Source organism: Bombus impatiens, unplaced genomic scaffold (genome assembly GCF_000188095.3).
Source record: "Bombus impatiens unplaced genomic scaffold, BIMP_2.2 scf_0010, whole genome shotgun sequence".
NCBI classification, from domain to species: domain Eukaryota; kingdom Metazoa; phylum Arthropoda; class Insecta; order Hymenoptera; family Apidae; genus Bombus; species Bombus impatiens.
Window position 1 is genome coordinate 1,119,499 of NT_176429.1, and position 22,582 is coordinate 1,142,080.

Sequence of the window (22,582 nt, forward strand, 5' to 3'; positions counted from 1 at the left end):
TTTACTTTCACTGATTCCATTGCGCCAGACTGCCACGATATACCAACTGATTTCTTTTCCACTGTGTCCTTCTGAGCAGAGTTAGTTGGTATTCCGCACTCATTCCGATATCATCAATCAGGCTGTCGTCAACGTGATCCTACGTGACCACCTCGAAGAGGAACAACATGGATTTCCCCCGTAGTTTGGTACTTACAATTTACTACACAATTGCAAACAGCGATTTTTCGATCGTTTTTGTAGTTCCTTCTCTGAAGCGGTTTTGGAGCTAGTAATCAGTTAGAATGAATAGTAGAGATGTAAAACTTGTGTTTTGTGTTTTGTGGTTATTTATAAGGGAAGAAATAAGAGAAATTGTTGGAATTATTTTATATAATCGCATACTTGAACTTAATAAGAGAGATAAGTTACATTCGTGCATGACGTGTTTCAAAATTAAGTCGTATAATCGTTACAAGTGAATTCGCAGAATAATAAGTTTCGTAATAGCTTGAAAAAGATGACACATTTGTATAAATAGATTAAATTTACTAATATCGTCGTTCGTTGCTAATCTTCTTTCTAATTTTTTATAAGCACAAAAGAAACATGTATAAAACATTGAGAAATTAAATAAATATAACATAATAGGATAGATAGAAGAAAATATAAAATTATAGCTCAAAGATTAATAATATACGAAAATAAAAACTGTGAATTTTACATTTACATAACAATTTAGTATAAAGCATTCTTATACTGATTGAACATGCTCAAATAAAGAATGATAATTTACAAAATAATCATGCAAGGATACGCGTTTATTATATATACTATTCTATGCATATAGAACTAGGATTAAATTACATCGATAAATTTTTGGACATTTTAGACAATTTCGATTTTTCTTGTCTTGCTGCTTAACGCTGATAGAATCGTATCGGTCGCCGAAGGCATCAGCATTTTCTCATTTATTCACGATCTAATTCAGTATAACGTAGCGGGGATACCGCTCATCCACGAGGCAAGTATAATATTCTGTGAAACAGAAAATCAAGGTTAAAATAAAAGTTCTGAGAAAATCTAGTTAAGAATGGTACGATTACTTGCATTAAGTGAATAATCATATATTAATCGTTGCGCAGCAAACACAATGGCACTTTGATCCAGAAGATGGGAAACAGAGAAGAATCAGATACGAGAAGGAAAATGGTCGTCATGGAGAGATCGCAATAGCAAAGATCGGTATGGGAGTCGGAATCCAGGAGCCATTAATAAGATCTGCGTAAAAACTAATAGGAAATCGCTAATCTGCAAAAAGAAATATATCAAAAATGAATGAAAACTATCTTATAAGTAAAATTGATTACGCTAATTGTAGTAAAAAATCAAGTGTATTTTAGTAAAACAAAAATAAACATTTTTCTTTCGAGTATTTAAATTGGATAAATAGTATTCTATTTTGTATGTAATATTTTTAAATATATTATACTTTATACTTAAATACAATTCTTCTTCGTCTTCCTTTTTATTTAAAAAGATATATTCTGCTTTAAAAGTATGTATATTTATTTAGACTTCAAAGTCATGCTTTTTTCAAGGAATTTCGTCAATTGTCAATTGTATAATCGACTTTCGACGAATTCCAAATAACAGTAGTGCGTAAAAATTCAATTCGTCGCAATCTTAGCAGGTGTGCGTATGTAAAATGTACGACTTTCACTTCATACAAAGAAAAGGCGAAGTGGGGACGGAATGAAGCACAGTAACGGACTTCGGAATAAGGCAAACTAAAAGTAGAATCAGAAAAACGGAAACAGACCGATCGTACGGGCCGTAGTATCTATCGTCTTCCTCTCGTTCTTTCTCAATTAAAATAATCTACATTATTTGTATTTCGATGAAAAACGATACATCGGAATAAAGACACTCGCATATCTAGTGTTACACTTTGTGACGAATTTGCTTTTCGTTCTGCAAATTGAAAGTATTACTCTGCGGTCACCGAAATGGCAAGACACGCTCCCGTAAGTAAACTAACTAAAAATCGAACGAAATAAAACTTCGAAATAAAAATAAAGATAAATGTGCAAGTAGAGAAACATACGTAAATAGAATTATGCTTGTGTAAACATTTACAGTAAATTAAAAAGGATTCAAGGAATATGTAATCTTTGGCTAAAGTAGGTCTAAAGTAGGTACTTCTTGACCTGTTTACGGTGCACGTGCCACATAAAACGATGCTCGTTTCTTTTTCTTTTTCGTACTATTTATTATGAAACATTTAATAGATTCATCTAAGATATATGTATACGATAAATGTAGGATACCTTTTCGCATATTTTTGTTTCAACACGCTAATACGAACTGACATACTTTCAGTGGACGACCATGATCTTTGCGACAATAATCGTTGCCTGTTTACTTGGATTAATCGTTGAAACCGCGGCGACGATAGCTCAACCAAAGGCACCTAATTTCCAGTATTTTGAACGGTAAGAGATTAAAGAAACATACAAAGAGGATAGATTAAACATATTGAAAGGAGGTAAACAATGGTTCGCTGTTACACAGTTGTAAAAAGGATTACAATAATCTCATGCTAAATTACAATTTGTAATATTACATACATATTATTAAGGAAATAATCGTCTAAAGGTGTAAAACACATATGCATCGATTTTTGTTTAAAAATAAATGCAATCACAAGATTTTATTAATTATTAACTGATTATTTATAGGCCTAAATATCGCTACCCATACTATGATGAAAATGGCAGGGGAAAATTACTCTATGGTTATGGAGGACCAGATCTGTATCAATACAAAACTTTCAGCGCCCTTGAGGGAATTCATTAAGATAAAGAATATTAAATTACGCTATTAAGACATCTAGTTAATAATCATTCTATGAGTTGTGATTATTATCATATAGGGTGATCGTTTGTGAAATGACATATAGTACATACACGATTTTGCTTCGGATTACAAGAAAACGATTATATATATTCCATGTTGCACAATAATAACATACAATATGTAACTTTCAATACTTTGCATTATATCCTTACATCTTTTCTTGTTATCAGAAACACATCGAGTCACGCTATGGAATTAAGGAACATTACAAGATCATTTATTCTCCCAATCATAACCAATTGTATTTTTAAATGCAATCAATCGATATGCTTAATTATGTTGTAAACATGTAAACATTATGTTTCTTCGCCGCGGGTTATGAATCTTTTTGTTCGACAATACGAGTTCGCGAAAGTAGAAACGAGTCTATGTATTTATCTCAAAAGACAAATTACTTCGTTAGTCAGATGAATGAAAAAATGTGTTAGACATTAGAATATTATGATAAATCGATGCAGAAATTACTACAAATACAATTACGAGTAATACCATTAAAATTGATAGTCTATGAAAAATTTGTGGAATGTGCATAGCATTTCTAGAGCCTATGAAGTGTCCAATATAATCACCGTGAAGACGAAAAACGGTTAGATTCTAGCGCCTAGAAATCGGGTATCGTACATCAGAAAGACAGAAAAATTTGCAAAGGTTAAAAAACGCAGTCATTTTAAATCTTAGTTAAACGCGTTTAGTTAGACGCAGAAAATGTTCGTTCCGTGACAAGTGCACATACAAGTTTACAAATGTGCAAGCATAGTCGAGTGTATAGCGAGATATTATTGATAAACGAATGACTACTACCCGTACGATGTGTATTGGGTATTTTATTCCAAATGATCCTTGTCCGCCTTATCTTCGGCAGACTGTAACTGTCATACAAAATCCATTTCGGATTTATTATAATATCGTGTACCTGCTCGTAGGTTATACAGCTGCCTTTCTATTAATTTCTTTATCTCGCTAATTATGAAAACGCTTGACGTGATTCCAACAAGAACCAAGATATCTGTTGAAAACAGAAACAAATATTTCCTTCAAAAGTTCAAAAATAAAAATGAAATATTATAAAAGCTTCGTTTAAAATACGCACCTACTGCCGAAAGAGCTTCGGTTTGGAAAACTCGTTGTAACGGTGGAAAGTAGATCACTAGCATTTGTCCTATTACTGATAATGTTACGGCTACCAGGAACATTTTGTTACTAAATAAACCAATAGTAAATATTGATTTGGTCTGAAATGTTTATGACATGTTTAATTCATGGAAAATATATATTACAATGTTAAACAATTTCATTATTTTTTTTTTACCTGTGATCTACAGCTTAGAGCATTAAACATATCGAAGAAAACGAAACATGTAAATGTCATGGTTGTATCCCTTGCAGTGTTACCATCAGTCGTCATCTAATAAAAACAAGACACGAGAAAAGTTATAAAGATTATAAAACATGAATGTTCTTTACAATAAATTTCGTACCTCGTTATTATAAACCCACAAAGTACCAATAATAATAATAGTAGCCGATAACAATACATTAATAATAAGCTGTCGAGTGATCATCGGTTCTTTTGTGTTGCGTGGTTTTTGTTTTAAGACATCCTTATCAACTGGTTCAACGCCAAGACTGTAACAAACAAATTAAATATATAAACATGATAATGTATCTAGAACCATCTAATGTATCATAGAGAACTTTTTTGATTTCTACCTCTCTCTTTTGATTACCTTTGAGCAGGTGGTCCATCCATAATAATATTAATCCATAGAATTTGCATTGCATTTAACGGATTTGGTATACCCATCAAAGTAGCAAGTGCAATTAAAGATAGAGCAGCTATGCTAGTACTTAATTGAAATCTTACAAAATTTCGTATATTATGAAAAATTCCTTTTCCTTCCTCAATTGCAGCACTAAAAGATATATGCAATTAAAGTAAAGTGAATGTAAAAAATGTTGAGAATTATTAAAGAAGAAACTAATATGTACATAATAGTTTCAAAATCGTCATCCACCAAAATCATGTCCGCAGCTTCTTTACAAACATCAGTACCATTTTTACCCATGGCTATGCCTATATCTGCTTTTTTCAAAGCAACTCCATCATTCACACCATCTCCTGTCATGCCCACTATATTTCCTTCCCTTTGCAAGGCTTTTACGATACACAATTTGTGCTTAGGCGTAACCCGATAAAATACACTAACGCTATTGATACATTGCTCTAGCTGGTGTTCGGACATTAAATCAATCTCATCTCCAGAGATTAGCCGCGAATGAAGTACATCTAACCCAATCATACTTGCTAAAATAAAAAAATATGTTACAATGCATTATTCTTGCAATATCTTTACAAACTATAAAAAATTCAATAAATCTATGTTGTACCTATTGCGGATGCAGTTTCTTTGGCATCGCCAGTAACCATTTTTACCTTAACGCCACTATTTATAAGAGTCGTTATAGATTCACGAACGTGTGGTCGTGGAGGATCACATATACCAACGAGACCAACATACATTAGATCTTGCAACGATGTACCACGTGCCAATCCAATTACTGTAAATATATTAAAAAGTATTAAGTAAAGAAATTGAAATTGTTATCGTCATTAAAACGTACCTCTTAATCCTTGTTGCCCAACATCATAAGCTTCTGTTAAAAATTCTTCATCTTTCTTTTGATTCAAAGAATGTACTTGACCATTCATAGAGTACTTGGTACATAACGGTAAAATCTTATCCAAAGCACCTTTTACAAAATATATTTCTTGCTTATTCTGTAACATATATTTACAAAAATATAATAAAAATATTTAATATAAATGGTATTAATAATTAAAGAATTATTTAACAAATTGTTATTTACCTCTCCATATTTGGGAGTACATTTTACAGCCATCATTTTCTGTTCGGATGAAAATGGATATTCTTGTAATCGTAGATATCTATCAGCAACTCCGTACATTCCGTATTTCATTGCCACCGCTATCAACGCACCTTCCGTTGGTTGACCAAGTAAAGTATCATTTTGCAGTATAGCATTGTTGCAAACACATCCTACTTCCAACATGTTGCTAATGGCGGTACGTGCAAGATCCATGTTGTCACATTTTCGAATTCGTACTTCTCCTTTATCATTATAACCAGCTCCAGTAACATCAGCTATGTATCCTTCCGATGTCATCAGAATGGTTACAGTCATTTCATTCTTCGTAATAGTACCAGTTTTATCAGAACATATCACGTTTACACAACCTACGCATTTGACGACATACTATCTATATATCTTTGTCTAGCTTTGATAAATGATTATGAAACTCTGTTGCACATATATTTACCCAATGTTTCCACTGTTGGTAATTTCTTCACAATGGCTTTTCTTTTAGCCATCCTCATAACACCCAATGCTAAGGTCACAGTTACAACAATAGGCAAACCTTCTGGTATAGCTGCTACTGCTAAACTCACACTGATGGTAAACATTTCAAGTATAGCTTTGCCTTGGATCCAGCCAAGAAGCATAATAATACCAATAATGCAGAATGAGTAAAAGGATAATTGAGTACCCAAAATATCCATACTTCTTTGAAGTGGTGTTTTTGGAGCTTCTTCGGCCTGCATCATTGAGAAAACTTCTCCAAATTCACTTTTTTCTCCTGTATTCACTACTATACCCTATAGAATATTTTTTATACATTTAAATTAATTTTACATAATTGCTACATTATGAACCCATTGAAATTTAATAGAACTTACTTTTCCATTGCCACAACGCACTAATGTACCCATAAACGCAATATTTCTCTTTGTTGTTAATCCATTAGTTTTAAGTAATGGAGCTGTTGATTTTTGTGCTGGTTCAGTTTCTCCAGTAAAACTACTCTCATCAATTGCTAAATCTATTGCTTCAAATATCCTGATATCTGCAGGTACTCTATCACCAATATTTAAGTAAACTACATCACCAGGAACTAAATTGCGAGCAAGAAATGTTTCTACGCAGCCTTCTCTTAAGCTGTAAAAAAATATTCAAAGAATTATTTTGATATCAAAATTTTCTAACACCTTTTAAAACATTGTTGTATATTATAAAATTAAATTAAAAAGTTTAACTTCCATTCTCAACCTAGAACTGTGCATCTTTAAAATTGGACATTCTAAATAAAGGGGAGGGAATTTCACCTTATTAATCTATTGATTGGAATTGGATACTATATCTTCTGTTTTAAGAAAGCAAAGTAATACTCCATACAAAGGGTTAATATATCCTCCAAAGACCATATTTCTAGAGGAAATGTTAATTTAAATAAATGTTATCAACAATTTTTATCTTTACTATACTTAATATAATTTTACATAATTTTCATTGGATAAATATTTGATAAATATTACAAATTTTCTTACCAGTGACAAGTTGGTGGCACCAGTTTATTTAATTCTTCTAAGGATTTTTCAGAACGATATTCTTGTACAAAAGCAACTGTCACTACTATTATGATAGCCTAAGAAGAGATATACTTTATTAGTGTAAATGTTAATTAAAATGTAATTAGAGAAATATCACGCTGACAGGAACTATGATAAACTTACCACTGTAATACTGACTGCATCATCAAATTGCCTCATACATACACTGACGAAGGCAGAACCAAGAAGTAACAGAATTAGAGGATTTTTAAACTGCAAAAAGAAAAGGATATAATAAATTTTATATTTTATTATTCATATTAATTTAAAATTAAATAATACACTGAAAACCCTTCAAGTACCTGTTCAAGATACTTTTTCCATGTTGGTTCCTCTTCTTTAACACTGAATTCATTGAAGCCAACTAATTGTCTTCGATGATCAGCCTCCTGCCACCAAAGACCTGTTCTTATGTCAACATGTAATCTAGCTGCTACTTCCTCAGCACCAAGGCTGGCTGCTTCAGCTGTTGTTAACCACATTTCTGATGTTTGATCTTTCCCCTTAAAAAATGAAAACTAAATGTTTTCTATTCAATATTTTTCAAATGTTCGCCCAAATTTAACAGACATGAAAACGATTTTCTAACCTTTATCACGAACTTTTGTTCATTTTAAAGTAATAGATAACAAATTTAATAAAACTAAACACATTGTTTTTTTGACAAAAATATTGATCTTTTTTACTATCAAAACACTTGCTACTCCGAGATATACATTGCCGACATTGATGACGCATTGTTAAACCCATTAAGGATTTTCCACATTTTACAGTATACATCAAAGGAACTATAAACATAAATAATATTTTGTTGATAAATATATGTACATAATGAAGTTGTAACTGCATTTAATTTATTTGTACTTAAAAAATGTAAAATAAAATCATCAGTGTCAAACCGACGTTTAGTAAGGTGACACGTGTACCTTGCATTCTGTTTGTATTATAGGGCGTATCAATCTAACACAGAAATGGGTGCAATATATTTGCAAAAATAACAAAACATTTATACAATAAGCATATTTTACGATAAATTTTTTTTAAAATAATGTTATCTTGTAAGGTAAAGACATTGAAATATGATTAACCACAATTTCTAACCTTGAAAAATTCACGAAACTATTGACGAATATCATTACATATTATTATTACTTTACTTCAAATATGATCTAAGGATATTAGTAAAAAATGAATGACTCTATCAAGTATTACGAATTTACTGAATATTACAGATGGTTGTACTCAATATATGTAATTTTTATAAATGTTTTATCTATTATGTATAGATATAATACGATAACTAATTAATATATATACCTATTATATGTATTTTCCATTATCGTATTTGAAAGTATTGTACTACGCAGTTTAAGCCTGAAATAACGTTCCAATACTTTCGACTGTAAGAACTGATTCCTAAATTACGGAAGGGGGAATTACTTTTCCAGGAACTAACATTTATATAACATATAATTATATCTATAATTTATACGTATTCATTTCGAATATTCAATTTACAAAGTAACGAGAGAAACAGAATTTTAATTGTTGGCTGTAAAAAATTTCCATGCAACATCAACTTTAAAATATTGTACAAATTGTAAATATTCGATTTTCCATTCCAGCAATTATCGATCCGTTTTTCATAGAATGCGCAAGGCCACATTGCTACACTTATTACCTTAGGTCAACATATTCAGAATATTTGCTGCCTACACTATCATTGCAAACATTTCAAAATGCTGCTTTATGCCTGTGGTTTAACGTTAGAAAATTACCATTCACAATCAATACCATCTGTTCTATATTAATAGTTAGGTAATTCTCATTATCTTCAATGTGTTAGATAATCCATCCAAGAAAAATGTATAGATACGTTATAGATACTATTGTTTTCAATGAACTTTTTTAACAAACATAAAAATGACATATCTCAACAACGAAATGAGAAAAAGATTACTCGTAGATGAAATCAGGTAACAATAGTAGCTCCAGAAGGTGCTGTTGGCAGGCTAAATATTCGATCGATAGCGAAACATTTGAAGACATAATGGTTGCAATGAACTTTTCATGTTAACGTATTCTAAACAATTTTTCATTTCACACTCTAAGTTTACAATTCATTTTAATTCTTTCTTATGCTTCTAATAATAAAATATAAAGAATGTCACTCAGAATTGTTCCTTTTTTAATAAGGAAGAGCTATGATATTGAAGACTAAACCTTGTTTATTACAAAATAAAACAGCGCACATATGCCGTATAGTATAGTTAAAGGAAAAGATATATTATAAAGAATAATTGATATTAAATAGATAAATAGAAAACTGCATGGGATGGTTTAACAATGCTGTAAATTCGATAATGCGATATTATTATAATCTAGGATAATCCTTACCTCTTTCACCGGTACATTTTCGTTGCGTTCCTTGTCAGTAGCTGCGGCGGCAGCATCAAGTTCATTATCTTCGAAAAGTTTTTCGTATTTCTTACTCGCTGTGTCTTTCATCTCTTCTAAGCCACGTTCTATTTTTCTTTTTTGTTTCCTAGCTCGTTAATTATCGACGATATATGCCACGACGATTTTGTACGCCGCTGATTTTAAAGTCAAAATTCTTATTGGAGATAGGATTTCGCAATATCTCTTTAACAATATACGTTACTATCCGTCAGTCCGGTTTTACAGTTTCGAAAAAAGGAAACACACAGCTCATGGTCCGAATGAATTCCTGTCAAAACGTGTTGGCATTGAATATATACCGAATATTACGTATGTACTCATGTATTACATATCATTGATTTCTACTAGAAGTTAGTAGAAGAGTGGTACCAAAATGACCGATATCTAAAATTGAATCATAAGATAAGTAAAATTACAAAATTGGCTTGAAACAAGAACTTTGAAATAAAAGATTATTAATTATCGAATCATTTGATAACAAAAGATTTTCCGTGAATTTTATGGGTTTTTAATAAAATATTGTTCCTGTATATGCTTTACTATTAAAGAAAGAATTAAGACAGCTTTTTGAACTATGACATTAAATGATATAATTTTATTAAATAAAGTTACGAAATAATTTTACCTAATCATAGAAAATAATTTATTTTTTAAATTAATTTTTGCAAATATTTCGATTGACGACTTTTTAAATGTGTCACTCTTCTAGCACACCATCGATATAGTATTTATATTATAGTTGTATGTGTATGTGTGAGGAAATTAAATATCTGCTGGTTCCCAGTCACGCGAAGGTCGAACGAATGCATTTCTGAAGATCCTTGGTAATTTAATTATTGTCAAATAACCAACGGCAAAAAAGACGATAATAATTTTAGTAGATTCATTGGAACGTACAAGTTGGCACGCTTGCTAGAAGATTCGAAGAATTTCGACACCTGACAGTGGGTAGAACGATATTGTATGCAGTAGAGATGGATGAATATTGTTCTCTTTAAATGATCTTGCGACACTTATTGTTTACGATATCTATAAATATTTAACTTGATAGATCATATAATAGAAATTAAATACTTGTTTCTAATAAACAATCGACATGTAACGTATCGATTATTTTAAGAACATATTTTTCCGTCAAGTTTAATGGAATCTGGAAAGAACCGGCAAAGACACTTAACCGGATAATGCTTACGACTGCTACTAACCTACTTTTAAATTAAACAAAAGAGCTTCATCGATTTCCTAAAGAAGCATGTACAGATAGTAAATATCTCGAAGATTACCTTAAATGAAATAATTATTCGTCTAGTTTAATCGGGATTGCAAAATACTTTGACTTAAATTTAAATGATGTTCATTGAAACTAATAGTATTACTTACATACATATGTATACTACTACATTACATTACAGTCAAAGTAGTCTGTTACTTTATATGGAGAAACGACATTTCAATTTCGATGGAAGATATACCAATGTACCTACAACGAATACTTTACACGTGTTATCACAAAAGGAAAAAGACAAGGAATATCAAAGAAAAGCTTCCTATTTAATAAACGATAATAAAAATCAGATAAAAAGTGAACCATATATTATATACGATTGTCTGTTATTGAGATAAATAGTTAATTAATCGAAAACACAATTATTGTATTGTTTAGTATCAGCGATGTAATGCACTCGAGCAATTTATAATCAAACACGGACATACAACTACGCGGTACTTATTGCTCCAAATCAATAATGGAGATTTTTTCGGTAAATGCATATAAAACCTACACCAATCTCTACGTTTTCCAAAATATGAATAAGGAAGTGAACGCACACTTGTACAGAATCTCTGAGAAAAATATCCTACCCGCAAGGATCGCGAAACCCTTTTAATATCCGAGGCACGTCGAAGGATCTAGTCTCGATGTGCTGGTAGGTAAAACACGCACAATAAAATTGCTCACAAATCGCTAATTCCGTGTGATTTATATTGCTTTCGTGGCTTCGTCTCGACGAGAATTAATTAAGCGGCCTTGTCTTCGACGAGAAATTCTACGTATACACTCATACAATAAAAAAACACTGCGAATACGATGTTCGGTTAACGTATGACTGCCGAAGACCGAGTGACAAGTAGCTGACGATGTAGCGAGCAGCGCCGCTTATACCCTGCTAGTTGGGCTGAGAAAGCAGCTATATGGATGTGAATGTGTGTCGTGCATATATATAGCACGGCCTGCTGTGTGGTAGAAGTAGAGCAGACTGTGTCGATCCAGCGTACGACGACCTTAAGCTGCTGCACTTCCAAATTCGCGCATCGTTTCTTTCTGACCAGTATTTTATTATACTGCAATGCATTTATATCTTTTAACAGATAAAATAAGGTAGATTATAAGAACATGATGTATAAGCGATGATTATCTTTAATGTTAAATATAAGGATATATTCAATATTATTCATGTGAATTAAAAAATCGATATCAGGCGTACGCGCGGTAATAGAAGTTGGAGGCTTTTTGTCCCATTCCCCAGATTTTTTCAGAAATCTGAATAAAAACATTTGAAAATTTAATTGTGATTTATGATAATTTGCTATAAGTACTTAATGCCAAATCTAAGTGATGGAAATTAATTGATTGAGTAGTCTAAACACACTTCGAAGTATAATTGGTGACATACGTTTGGTAAACGAAAATGTAGAATGTAAAGATGGAGAAACACTGGAATTATCGGTTATTCAATTTTCGCGCTTATTACGTTGGTATAGTATGTAGAATAGTAGAATAGTTGTATGTATTTAATTGTATCATATCACAGTTTATTGGAAGCATTTAACGATGTGTCATACTATGTGTAATATGCCTTTTTTAACCTGTTGTACAAAATTCTGTACAATGCACAAATGAAATATCATAAAACATAATAAATCATACTTTGTTATTATGTTATTACCTAATTGGTCAAATTTTTATTTCATTAATTTACGAGTTTGAAAATGTGAATTCCATTTAGATACTGAGGTACCAAAAGATTAAAAATTGAAGTACTCACCTTATAATATTTCTAAATAATACAATTATAATCTTTAAACATTAACAAACTACATAATTACGATTTTACATCTAAAAATATAAGAATTTTGTCATTAAATTTATCAACTTATTAAACGTTTCAACACATTGGTATTGACAATGAAATTTGTTAGAGTGATGTTATATTAAAATTTCGAAATATTCTTATACGTATGTCATTTCTATATACTAGTGTCTATTGATTGCATATAAAACTCATGTATACATTATTATTATTACTATTATATTCTGTATAATATATATATATATATTCATTACTTCCAAAGTAGAAAAAATTAATTAGTAAAATTTGGATTTTGAGTTTCTATCTACATAAAAATTTGCATAATAATTTAATAAAATATAGTGGCGCTGTATTACGAAAAAAACAAACAAATATCTCTTCAGATCGATTGGACCAGTCACTTAAATGGCGGTAGTTTGTATACATGTTAAGTGCCGCAGAAAAATAACCTCTAATGGAGAGGATAAAACCGGTAGAAAACGTTTCGAAATGTATCAAAACTATTTGTCCATCACCGGAAGAACTTAGTATCATAACGAATAACGTAAAATGTGATAAATGTGGACTCGTATTTAAAAATGGGCCGAGATATCGGTTACATGACCTTAAAGTACATCAACGTAAAAATTTAGATAAAACAATAAAAGAAAATGTACAATATCATTGTCCGGTAGAGTCTTGTATTTATGCTCTAAAAGCCGAAAGACATTTTAGTACTATGAAATATCTTAAACAGGTTAGTGTTGTCATCGTAAAACAATGCTTTTTTTATGAAATTGATCAATGTTTCAATTACGACATGAAATTTAATAATCTGACATATATTTAGCATTACCTTAAAGTACATGCGAAAAAAACGTATGCATGTACTCGTTGCGAAAAAAGTTTCTCTACTGAATCAGCAAAAGAAGGCCACATGAGAGTATGTGGAATTGAATTTGTATGTTCTTGTTCAAAAATTTACAGTTCCTATGAAGCCTTGCTCACACATGCAAAACGATCTTTACATACAATAAATGATAAATATAAAAATTCTTTGAGGTAAGCTGATCATAAAAGATAAATATTTTAATGTTCTACTGTTTGACACATTTAAATACAATATCATCAATTTATATTAATTATTAACATTTTCACAGGCGCACAAATTCTAAAACAGTGAGATTATTTCTATCAAGTAATCAAACAGAAATAAATAAATTAGTTACAATACTACCAATAAATCAAAATGAAAATAAGATATCCAATCCTAGTAATAATACAATGCAGAAACTTACATCAGATATTGGTATACAAACTGATGATTGCAAAAAGAATAAAAGAATATCAAGTCCATTAAAGTATGTTAACAGTAGTTGCTATCATAATGGAAAGTGTGGAATATCTAAACAGACACAGACAAGTGTCCCTCAAAGAATTAGACAAAATGTAATGTCCATGGAAACACAAACGATACAAGCTTCACAAGCATTTAAGAATTCGCTGAAGCTTCAGAAACATGGAAAAAATTCTGTATCTCAAAATTCTGATTATACATTGTTAAAGGAAGACCTTAATCTTAGCAACTTTACAGCTTCAAATTTATTTCCTAGCAGTCCATTACCACTTCGTCATGATGATGGATTACAAGATTTTTGGGAAGATAAGAGTACATCGGGTACTCAAACAATACCTGAAAAAGACATGTTTGAAGTTCTCAATGATAATGTTACTCAGACAGAGTTTGAAACATTTTACAACCATAGTACAAATCCATTGATACAGTGTACTCCAAAGAGTACGGTTGCTTTAATGACTTTACCTTATGTTGAAGAAACGTCGACTGTTGTTGAAGGATATTCCTTTGTATCCTCAAATAGCATATCACGATCAGATCCCATGCTTACAGACAAAACTTTTGATGATAAGTTTAGCAGCATAGAAACTCAAACGGAACAAGCTTATTCACAATCGTTTTTTGATTCAGATCCATTAACTAGATCATTCGCTTTAAGTTCTACCATCGAAACACAAACTACAAATAATCTTGACAACATGGAACTATTATATAGTAATACATGCACACAAACATGTAATGAAATGCTACCGACTGATTTAGGATTATCTAACATTCAAACACAAACACCTTGGACTCAACTCGAGGATACTACTGTTTCTGCCGAAACACAAACAAAATCCTTGATATGTGAAACAGGTTGCAATATATCAATAGGTGCATGTCGTTCCTGGTTGAGTACTCAAACTAGTCACACTGAAACACAAACTGACTTACTTAGTATTTTTGAAGGTCTTCAATAATAAGATATTTAATCTTTATGCATATGGCAGTATAATAATTGATATTTAGAAAAAATACTTTATGTATAAAGTGAAACTAATTTGCATTTGGTATTGTAAAATAAGACTAATTTTTCGTATTGTTATTTAGTACTTTGGTATTTTTTATATTTTGTCACAAACTAATTATTTAAGTTCCTGTATATGTGCAATTTGATGATGGAATATTACGTGCATTGATCGAGAACTGTATTTCTTTAAAAAGAAAATGTTTTGAATTTACTGTATTACACATTAGCCACTGCCATGATTTGTTTATACATGTGTTTCCAGAATAAAAACATACACATTGCAGGCAATGTAATTCTTATACATATAACTTATTATTAAAGCTATTAATTTAAAACTTGCACTTTAAAAAGTATTATTAATATTCAATTTAAATTTTAAGGGGGCAAATAAGCCTTGAATTAAAACCTGTTTTTTTAACTGAAATATAATGTCATTTACACACACAAATAATATATGACAAATAAATTGAATTAAGAAATTTAAAGGTGTATAATAATAGACTCAAGTTATTGGATTTCAAAATAATCTACGGATGTAAAATATAAACTTACTATTACAACATACATATGTTAAAAAAAGCACTTTTCATTTATAAATATTAATTCATAAGTTTTAAGTTGTTTTCATGTCATGTATTACGAAGATAAAGCATTTTGTTATAATACAACATATGGATTTGAAGTTTTTAACTTAATGAATTTTCTAATACATGTAAATAGAAGTATGATCTTTAGATTGAAATATTTGCAATCGTTCGTGTGTCATATACAAAGATAATTTTTAAAAATTTAATTTTTTGTATATATTGTATTGTTACTATACATTATTTAGAAAAACATTTGTCAATTCGCATAATTACAACCTTATTTGAAAGGAGATTCATGCTTCTGAGACTCAAGAGTCATATACCCCCTTAAATAGAAAAATACATAAAGAATCTTGTCTGCTTGAGGTGTAATTGTTCAACTGATAGTTTCAACATTTACAAAGAAACGAAACATGTAATTTGAAACTGTACACGTAACATTGTTACAATAACTATTAAAATATTGTTTTTTTTTAACAATTGCGTTGGAATTATGCATTGAATCCCAACCAGTGTTTTCCGTCATAGCTTCACGTCAAAACGTACATATAAAAGTTAAAATCTTTAGCTTTTTCTTTGCTCGGAGCCGCATGGTGACAGATCACGGTTAAGCTATTGTTTTATTCATGTTTGTTGCTAAGGTTTAAAATTACACTTAAAAGGTCATGCTTTGCCAAGCAGGGTCGATATATAATTGTCGTACACCTAGAATTATATAAGTCGAAATTCAAGAGCTATTATTAACACATAAAGATACAACAAACATGATATGAATATCGTGCTTTTTAATCGAATCAAATCACTAATCGACTCCAAAACGGATACTCAACGCAATTACGCGAGTTCAAGGAACTTATTAACACAGGTTGGGATACATGCCATAGAAGTGAAACAAGGGTAGTATGCAGAAAAAGATGTACACAAGAATGTATTAAAGTGCAGGACCAGCAGCATTATCTTCATCAAAATCTGGTAGAAAATCTTTGGTCCGGTCTTCTATCCTATTCATATTTTCAAGTACTGAAGCTAGTACTCTTAAATTGTCCACGCCAGACATTAGTTGTCTATAACGATTCCAATATATATTATTATTTGAACTACCTAATTTAGAAATCTTGTCGAAATATAACTTTTTACCTTAAAGATACTTCTGCTGATGAGGCAGCATGTCTCAAATCACCTGCTAGTCTTTTTGCTGTCTGATTCATGTTTGAAGAACCATATTCGCTTGTATTTCCCGCCGCAAACCCAGCTCTAAGCTCTTTGTTTTCTAAACGGAGTAACGATATCTCTGTCTGCATTAACATTATGTTTTTCATTTAATAATCAAGTGCGCTATAAGATATTTAAAAAGGGACGAAAATCTATACCAACCGTTAAAGATTTAATCTCTTTTTTCAATGCTGAAATAGTACTTTCTGCATTTACCGCTCTCCTCTACAGAAACAAGATATATTATAGACATAAATTAGATATATAAAACATTCTTGTACTCACTGTACTACGTTTTAGATTATCTTCAACTTGTTCCATTGCTTTTTCAAGATGGATTGTTTCTTCATGATCCACTTCTTTTCTAGATACCAATTCTGATTCTAATAATTGAATCCTGTAACAGACATTGTATAAATAAATTAGAAAATATATTATATTATTGGAGATAAAAGAATTTTGAAAATTTACTTTTCCGATTTCTCATTAATCTGTTTTTGAGCTAATTCTAATTCCTGCCGCAATCTTTCATTTTCCAGCAGTAACTACAAAAAGAATCGATATTTTATAATTATAAAAATTATAAGTAATATATCAATTTAAAATTCAACATTATTCATACCCTCCTTTCTGTAGTCTCTGCACTATTTGGAATAGATCCAGACTCTGTTGATAATGTTGTCCTATTATGAATAGGACCATCATTTAAAAAGTCTGGTAAAGATTTTGGAACATTTGGTTCACTTGCCCCTGAGTGAGAACAATCTCTTATAATCACATTCGACTCAGGATCAGCCTCAACTGTAGATATTGGTAAATCTAATGGAAACCCTAAGTAATGAGATACTATAAATAAACAACCTACATAAATCATGCTATGATTAATAATTAATTTTAACATATCACTTTATAAATACCTAATGGTTCTGAAGTTTCAGTAGATCCTATACTAGATCTAGCAAAAACAGGTAAATTTAAATGGGCAAAACAACTTGTATTTGGTAAAGATTGATTCCTCTGAGGTATTGCTTTGTCCAAATTTCCAGTTAGATCAAACGAAAGATCACATGAAGCACTAGATCCGTTCTTCTTTGATTCATTTCTAAGTCGAGCTTGCCTCTGTTCTACACTGTTTAATGCAAAATCAGGAAGATTATCCACATCTGAAATTGTCTGTTGTTTGGGCTCATGATTTAGATAATATTGTTCTATGACCAAATGATCTTGCACAAAGTCTGGTAATTCTGTTGGATTACGAGAATAAACAGCTGAACTTTTCTCTAGATTATACTGTGTTGGAGATGAATAAACTTTTGGACGAGCTCCAGCATTTTGATAATTTATTTGTGAACCATTTTTTAAAAAATGCTTAAAGCTAAAGGGATTCTCTTCAATTCTCGACGTATTTTGCCCTGTAGAAAATAAGAAACAACAAATATTAAGCTAATTATCAGCTAAATTTTTTGACAAATACCAGGTTAAATCTAACCTGTTTGAGGCTCTGTCTCAGTACGATTCCTAGCAAAGTACTCTTTCGATGTATTTCTACAACTCCGACATCCCGTTGTTACCTCTTCTTCGGAAGATGAAGATGACGAAAACATGACCTCTCCAACGTGACGCCTTGCATTTTTAGATACGGATCGAGACGAATCATTACTTTTTTTACGACTCGCCATCATCTATGCAGAAGATCAACTTTACCGACGACCGTATCATTTGCGGTGCAGTCAAACAGTCAAAACTGCACTTAACATTTGTCACTCGCTGTCTGCAGGTCGGGTCAGGTTAGTCATACGTAACTTTTTCTTCTTTTTCATCACTCAAGAACTCAATGTGAACGTAGGAGCGGCGTATGTTTTAGACTTTTCTATCTGCATCTTCTGTTTCGTAATATAAAGTTATTCTTATATTCAGTTCCTTATCTGAAATGAGTTGCAAGTGATCATGTATATATAAAGGTATACATATATATATATGTATATATATGCTTATATCAATACATATTCAAAGAAAATTAGTTAGTAAAACACTTATCGTGTATTGAAATAATTGATGATAAAAATAATTTTAAATGATTGACTTAGTAAACATTTGTTATTATGTCGAAATGTGATACGGTAATATGAAATATTTATATGTTAATTTTTCAATGTAATAGGTGCGTGAATTATAATTTTGTGATAGAGGTTATCTTCCACGTGGAAATATTGTTAATTGCTGCAATTTTTAAACGAATGTATTCTGCGATTTTAAATACAAAATGTCTCACGAAAAACCTTGTCGTGCATGCATGGATTTTAAATCGTGGGCAAAGAGTCAAAAGAAGGCTTTCGATTCCGAAAAGGTATAAACAAGGATTTTTTAAATAAAGCTATATACGATACATAAATTATCTTTTTTTTAATAGTAATGTTAAAAACTAATACCGATTAGTTTCTAAAAGGTGAAAAATAGTATTACATTTTATGTTGTGAAATAAATTATTTATTCTCACATATATATTTTATTATGTCAGGCAACTGAGAAAATAGAGAAGAAAGATCCACCTGTAAATAAAGTTAAACGTGATGATTGTCCATTAGATAAAGATGAATTAGGTTCAAGAACATGGTCATTTTTACATACCATGGCAGCATATTACCCTGATAATCCAACTGATGAACAAAAGTTGGATATGTCAAAGTTCTTTCACACATTTTCCAAGTTTTATCCTTGTTATGTATGTGCAGAAGATTTACAAGAGCAATTAAAAAAAACTCCACCACAAACCAATTCACAGTCACAATTGAGTCAATGGCTTTGTATGATACATAACGAAGTAAATAAAAAACTTGGAAAGCCTGAATTTGACTGTAAATTAGTTGACCAAAGGTGGAGAGATGGCTGGCTTGATGGTTCATGCGACTGATGATTATTAGTTATGATTGTAATTTTGTAATGAAACCTATATGTGATATAAAAAGCACCATGTAAGTTTATTGTAAATACTTGTAGGAATGCTATAATAGTTAAAAGTATTATCACATATAAATTAACCGTTTGAGTTCCAGGGATCTTTGGAAAAACAGGGTCGAAAAATCCCGAATGGTGCAATAGCGCTCATCATATTTGTTAGTTTTATGAAATACATCTTTACTATTATAAATGCGTACTATTAGTTTATAAATATATCAAGTTTTTTTGAATAAATATTATTGAGAAGATAAGAATGAAATACAAAGTACAAGGCAAAATCTAAACAGCGCGATCGCGCTGCTTGGGACTCAAACGGTTAATATTTATCTTTGTTAACCAATTGTTAAACATAATGTCCTTTCTTAAATATGAGCATTAAAAAAAAAAAAAAAAAGAGAGAAGTAGTAGAAGACTACGCATACAATTACAGATTTGAAGTACCCTTACTATTAATATTGCAAAGTAGATGGCGTTAAGTGTGAAATAGTGAATGCAGAGCTTGTTGTTCTAACATGAGGTTCATAACTGTGATCTTGTCCTTCACCACCAACAGGCATGACTTGACATGTTCTAATATGAAATGGAAAACGTTTGTTAGCCATAGATGGTCTGGTGATGTATAAAAACATTATATGTCCCATAAAAATAGTCCATAACAAACATCCTTTAGCAACGCTTTCTCGTACCCACTCATCCACTAATAAAGTAATGCAGAGTACCTATAAAATTATAAATATCTTTTTTCACATTGTAAAAAGAATAAATAAATTTTTTACAAATATTTTGTTACATAATATTTTACATTATTGTAAATGCAATTAAATGCATAGTTTTTTATATACCGTTAATGGATGACATAAAAACCATGCTGATCCCAATGAAAATAATGAACCATAAAAATGAAGTTTTGTTGACATTTTTCTAACAGTTTTAAAACATCGAAGAGAAAATATAATCCATGCAATCAATTTCAGTATTATTAATCCATAGCCTGGTGGTGATTCATAAATATACAATACCAATCCAGGATCAAAGACATCGGATTGGTAAATATACAATGAAAATTGACAGAAAGAAATCAGACAAATAAAACATATAAGCCATCGAGTTTGCCTGGCTGTTAAAACGCTCTTAGTCACTGTAAAACCAAGAGCCAGTAATAACATAAGTACAGTGTACAAAATATCTGAACATGCTTCTAGAAGTTGACCTAATAAATAAGCATTTTCTGTTGGTATTCCTCTTAAACCAAGATTTATGTAACTATAAATCTCAAATAATATTCCTACTAATTGACAAAGTAGTGAGGCTATAAATATTTTGTAAGAAACATGTAGTAGTCTTCTTGCCCTTAGTTGTATGGCTATGTAAAAACTAAGTATTACAAGTATCACGTAAATACAAGCAATTGTTATCAGTTCTGGCAGTATATCTAAAATGAAAATAGATTTAATTAAATAGCATTGAGTAATTTTAAATTAATATAACGTTACTTGCAGAATTCGTCTGCTGAAAAATGTTCTTTCCAAAAATGACCATGCGGCGCATTTGTTAACGATATCCAATACGACACATTTAGTCCAGTTTTTGATGAACAATCTGCTAATGCGATAAACCACCATCTCGGACGAGATGATCGAAATCTTCGATGACTAGAACATCGTACTGTTTCTTCTTCTTCGACGCATCCTGATTGTTCAGATGTTAATGTCGATAATGGTACTATTTGACCAATTCCGTCCCAAAGTATAGCTTCTTTTTCTATGCATGTTTTATTCGAAGGGTAAACGCTTGGCCACTGATCAGGTGCATCATAATACAATAGTATTTTTAAATCTTGTTCTTTGCCTCCCAATTCGAATTCGTACCGAAATGTGCCTTGTTGCGTTAAGAAGCAAAATCTTGCTAAAAATGCCCAATTCTGAAAAAAATTACAGCGATATAAAGTGGAAAGAAATCGACAAATGTTTAGATTAATAATTATTAGGAAAATTATGAAATATAATATATATAATTACGAAATATAATTCTTGTGATACTAATGACACTTGATAATACTACGTAATATATAAAAACATTATGTACAATGTAACAATACAGTTTATATTTACTATCTCTATTTGATTGAAATTAAATGTAATAGTAATTAACATATATTTTTTTGAAATAGCATATTTTTATTAATTTACTTTTACGCGTTATTTTTCAAAATTTAGTATTAATATTATTGTTTCAAAATATACTTAGAAATTCGAAAAAAATGCTTATTACTTCACGTGTTACAAGGTGTCCTTGAAGAATTTTGGCCTCTGAGTATGTCAATAAAAAATTAAATAACATAAAAAAGAATGACAATATGTTAAACATAGTTGATACACGGCCGTACAATTTTCCTGAACTGAAATGATATCTACATATCTGTAATATGTTACCTGCTACCTGCTACCTGCTGTTTTTCTCATGATCAATATTTCCCTGCTATTTAGAGCTATGTATGCATTTCAATTAGTGTATTGATTTATGTTGTGATAATAAATATTTTACATATAAAGTAAAAAATA

General features: G+C 30.7%; 7 protein-coding genes and 1 long non-coding RNA gene across 13 annotated transcripts; 5 read left to right on the plus strand and 3 right to left on the minus strand.

Annotated features, from left to right (window-relative positions):
* The first annotated feature begins 58 nt into the window (after nucleotides 1-58).
* LOC100740967 lies at nucleotides 59-1,414 on the plus strand. Its single transcript, XM_003484430.4, has 3 exons — nucleotides 59-188; nucleotides 872-1,003; nucleotides 1,125-1,414. The coding sequence occupies exons 1-3, from the start codon at nucleotides 168-170 to the stop codon at nucleotides 1,266-1,268; spliced, it is 297 nt and encodes a 98-aa protein (XP_003484478.1). The 5' UTR covers nucleotides 59-167; the 3' UTR covers nucleotides 1,269-1,414.
* LOC100748351 (calcium-transporting ATPase type 2C member 1) lies at nucleotides 780-9,908 on the minus strand. Of its 2 annotated transcripts, none has more exons than XM_024369625.2 (15): nucleotides 7,670-7,870; nucleotides 7,491-7,580; nucleotides 7,305-7,402; nucleotides 6,657-6,915; nucleotides 6,239-6,575; nucleotides 5,767-6,155; nucleotides 5,521-5,677; nucleotides 5,287-5,457; nucleotides 4,888-5,203; nucleotides 4,626-4,811; nucleotides 4,377-4,524; nucleotides 4,208-4,303; nucleotides 3,989-4,130; nucleotides 3,812-3,904; nucleotides 780-1,017 (listed from the first exon to the last, which is right to left on the minus strand). In XM_024369625.2, exons 1-15 carry the CDS (start codon nucleotides 7,847-7,849, stop codon nucleotides 962-964), a joined length of 2,718 nt encoding a protein of 905 aa, XP_024225393.1. In that variant the 5' UTR covers nucleotides 7,850-7,870; the 3' UTR covers nucleotides 780-961. The 2 variants fall into 2 exon arrangements, with proteins under 2 accessions (XP_024225393.1, XP_033175728.1); XM_033319837.1 differs by lacking the exon at nucleotides 780-1,017 and adding an exon at nucleotides 9,765-9,908 and having other exon boundaries at nucleotides 3,771-3,904.
* LOC100748747 lies at nucleotides 1,592-3,685 on the plus strand. Its single transcript, XM_003484410.4, has 3 exons — nucleotides 1,592-2,006; nucleotides 2,362-2,474; nucleotides 2,721-3,685. The coding sequence occupies exons 1-3, from the start codon at nucleotides 1,989-1,991 to the stop codon at nucleotides 2,836-2,838; spliced, it is 249 nt and encodes an 82-aa protein (XP_003484458.1). The 5' UTR covers nucleotides 1,592-1,988; the 3' UTR covers nucleotides 2,839-3,685.
* On the plus strand, nucleotides 8,163-9,232 carry LOC105681011. The gene is made up of 2 exons (XR_001102413.3): nucleotides 8,163-8,430; nucleotides 8,993-9,232. It is a non-coding gene; the product is annotated as an uncharacterized LOC105681011 (long non-coding RNA).
* A 2,225-nt stretch (nucleotides 9,909-12,133) lies between the features above and the next one.
* Nucleotides 12,134-16,326, plus strand: LOC100748985. The gene is made up of 4 exons (XM_003484412.4): nucleotides 12,134-12,840; nucleotides 13,300-13,652; nucleotides 13,746-13,957; nucleotides 14,056-16,326. The coding sequence occupies exons 2-4, from the start codon at nucleotides 13,371-13,373 to the stop codon at nucleotides 15,212-15,214; spliced, it is 1,653 nt and encodes a 550-aa protein (XP_003484460.1). The 5' UTR covers nucleotides 12,134-12,840; nucleotides 13,300-13,370; the 3' UTR covers nucleotides 15,215-16,326.
* On the minus strand, nucleotides 16,203-18,928 carry LOC100749106. Its single transcript, XM_003484413.3, has 8 exons — nucleotides 18,553-18,928; nucleotides 17,981-18,475; nucleotides 17,686-17,894; nucleotides 17,535-17,608; nucleotides 17,349-17,460; nucleotides 17,226-17,288; nucleotides 16,989-17,146; nucleotides 16,203-16,915 (listed from the first exon to the last, which is right to left on the minus strand). The coding sequence occupies exons 1-8, from the start codon at nucleotides 18,743-18,745 to the stop codon at nucleotides 16,783-16,785; spliced, it is 1,437 nt and encodes a 478-aa protein (XP_003484461.1). The 5' UTR covers nucleotides 18,746-18,928; the 3' UTR covers nucleotides 16,203-16,782.
* On the plus strand, nucleotides 18,709-20,802 carry LOC100749660 (FAD-linked sulfhydryl oxidase ALR). 4 transcript variants are annotated; one of them, XR_002947500.2, is made up of 4 exons: nucleotides 18,810-19,024; nucleotides 19,225-19,410; nucleotides 19,582-20,048; nucleotides 20,453-20,802. XR_002947500.2 is itself a non-coding variant. In XM_024370595.2 (3 exons), exons 2-3 carry the CDS (start codon nucleotides 19,327-19,329, stop codon nucleotides 19,972-19,974), a joined length of 477 nt encoding a protein of 158 aa, XP_024226363.1. In that variant the 5' UTR covers nucleotides 18,709-18,850; nucleotides 19,225-19,326; the 3' UTR covers nucleotides 19,975-20,080. The 4 variants fall into 4 exon arrangements, 3 of the variants coding, with proteins under 3 accessions (XP_024226363.1, XP_024226325.1, XP_024226395.1); XM_024370595.2 differs by lacking the exon at nucleotides 20,453-20,802 and having other exon boundaries at nucleotides 18,709-18,850; nucleotides 19,582-20,080; XM_024370557.2 differs by lacking the exon at nucleotides 20,453-20,802 and having other exon boundaries at nucleotides 19,582-20,080.
* On the minus strand, nucleotides 19,878-22,464 carry LOC100741204 (transmembrane protein 145). 2 transcript variants are annotated; one of them, XM_012386683.3, is made up of 5 exons: nucleotides 22,293-22,464; nucleotides 21,519-21,942; nucleotides 20,864-21,453; nucleotides 20,469-20,740; nucleotides 19,878-20,010 (listed from the first exon to the last, which is right to left on the minus strand). In XM_012386683.3, exons 1-4 carry the CDS (start codon nucleotides 22,386-22,388, stop codon nucleotides 20,471-20,473), a joined length of 1,380 nt encoding a protein of 459 aa, XP_012242106.1. In that variant the 5' UTR covers nucleotides 22,389-22,464; the 3' UTR covers nucleotides 19,878-20,010; nucleotides 20,469-20,470. The 2 variants fall into 2 exon arrangements, with proteins under 2 accessions (XP_012242106.1, XP_012242041.1); XM_012386618.3 differs by lacking the exon at nucleotides 19,878-20,010 and having other exon boundaries at nucleotides 20,465-20,740.
* Between the last annotated feature and the right edge of the window lie 118 nt (nucleotides 22,465-22,582).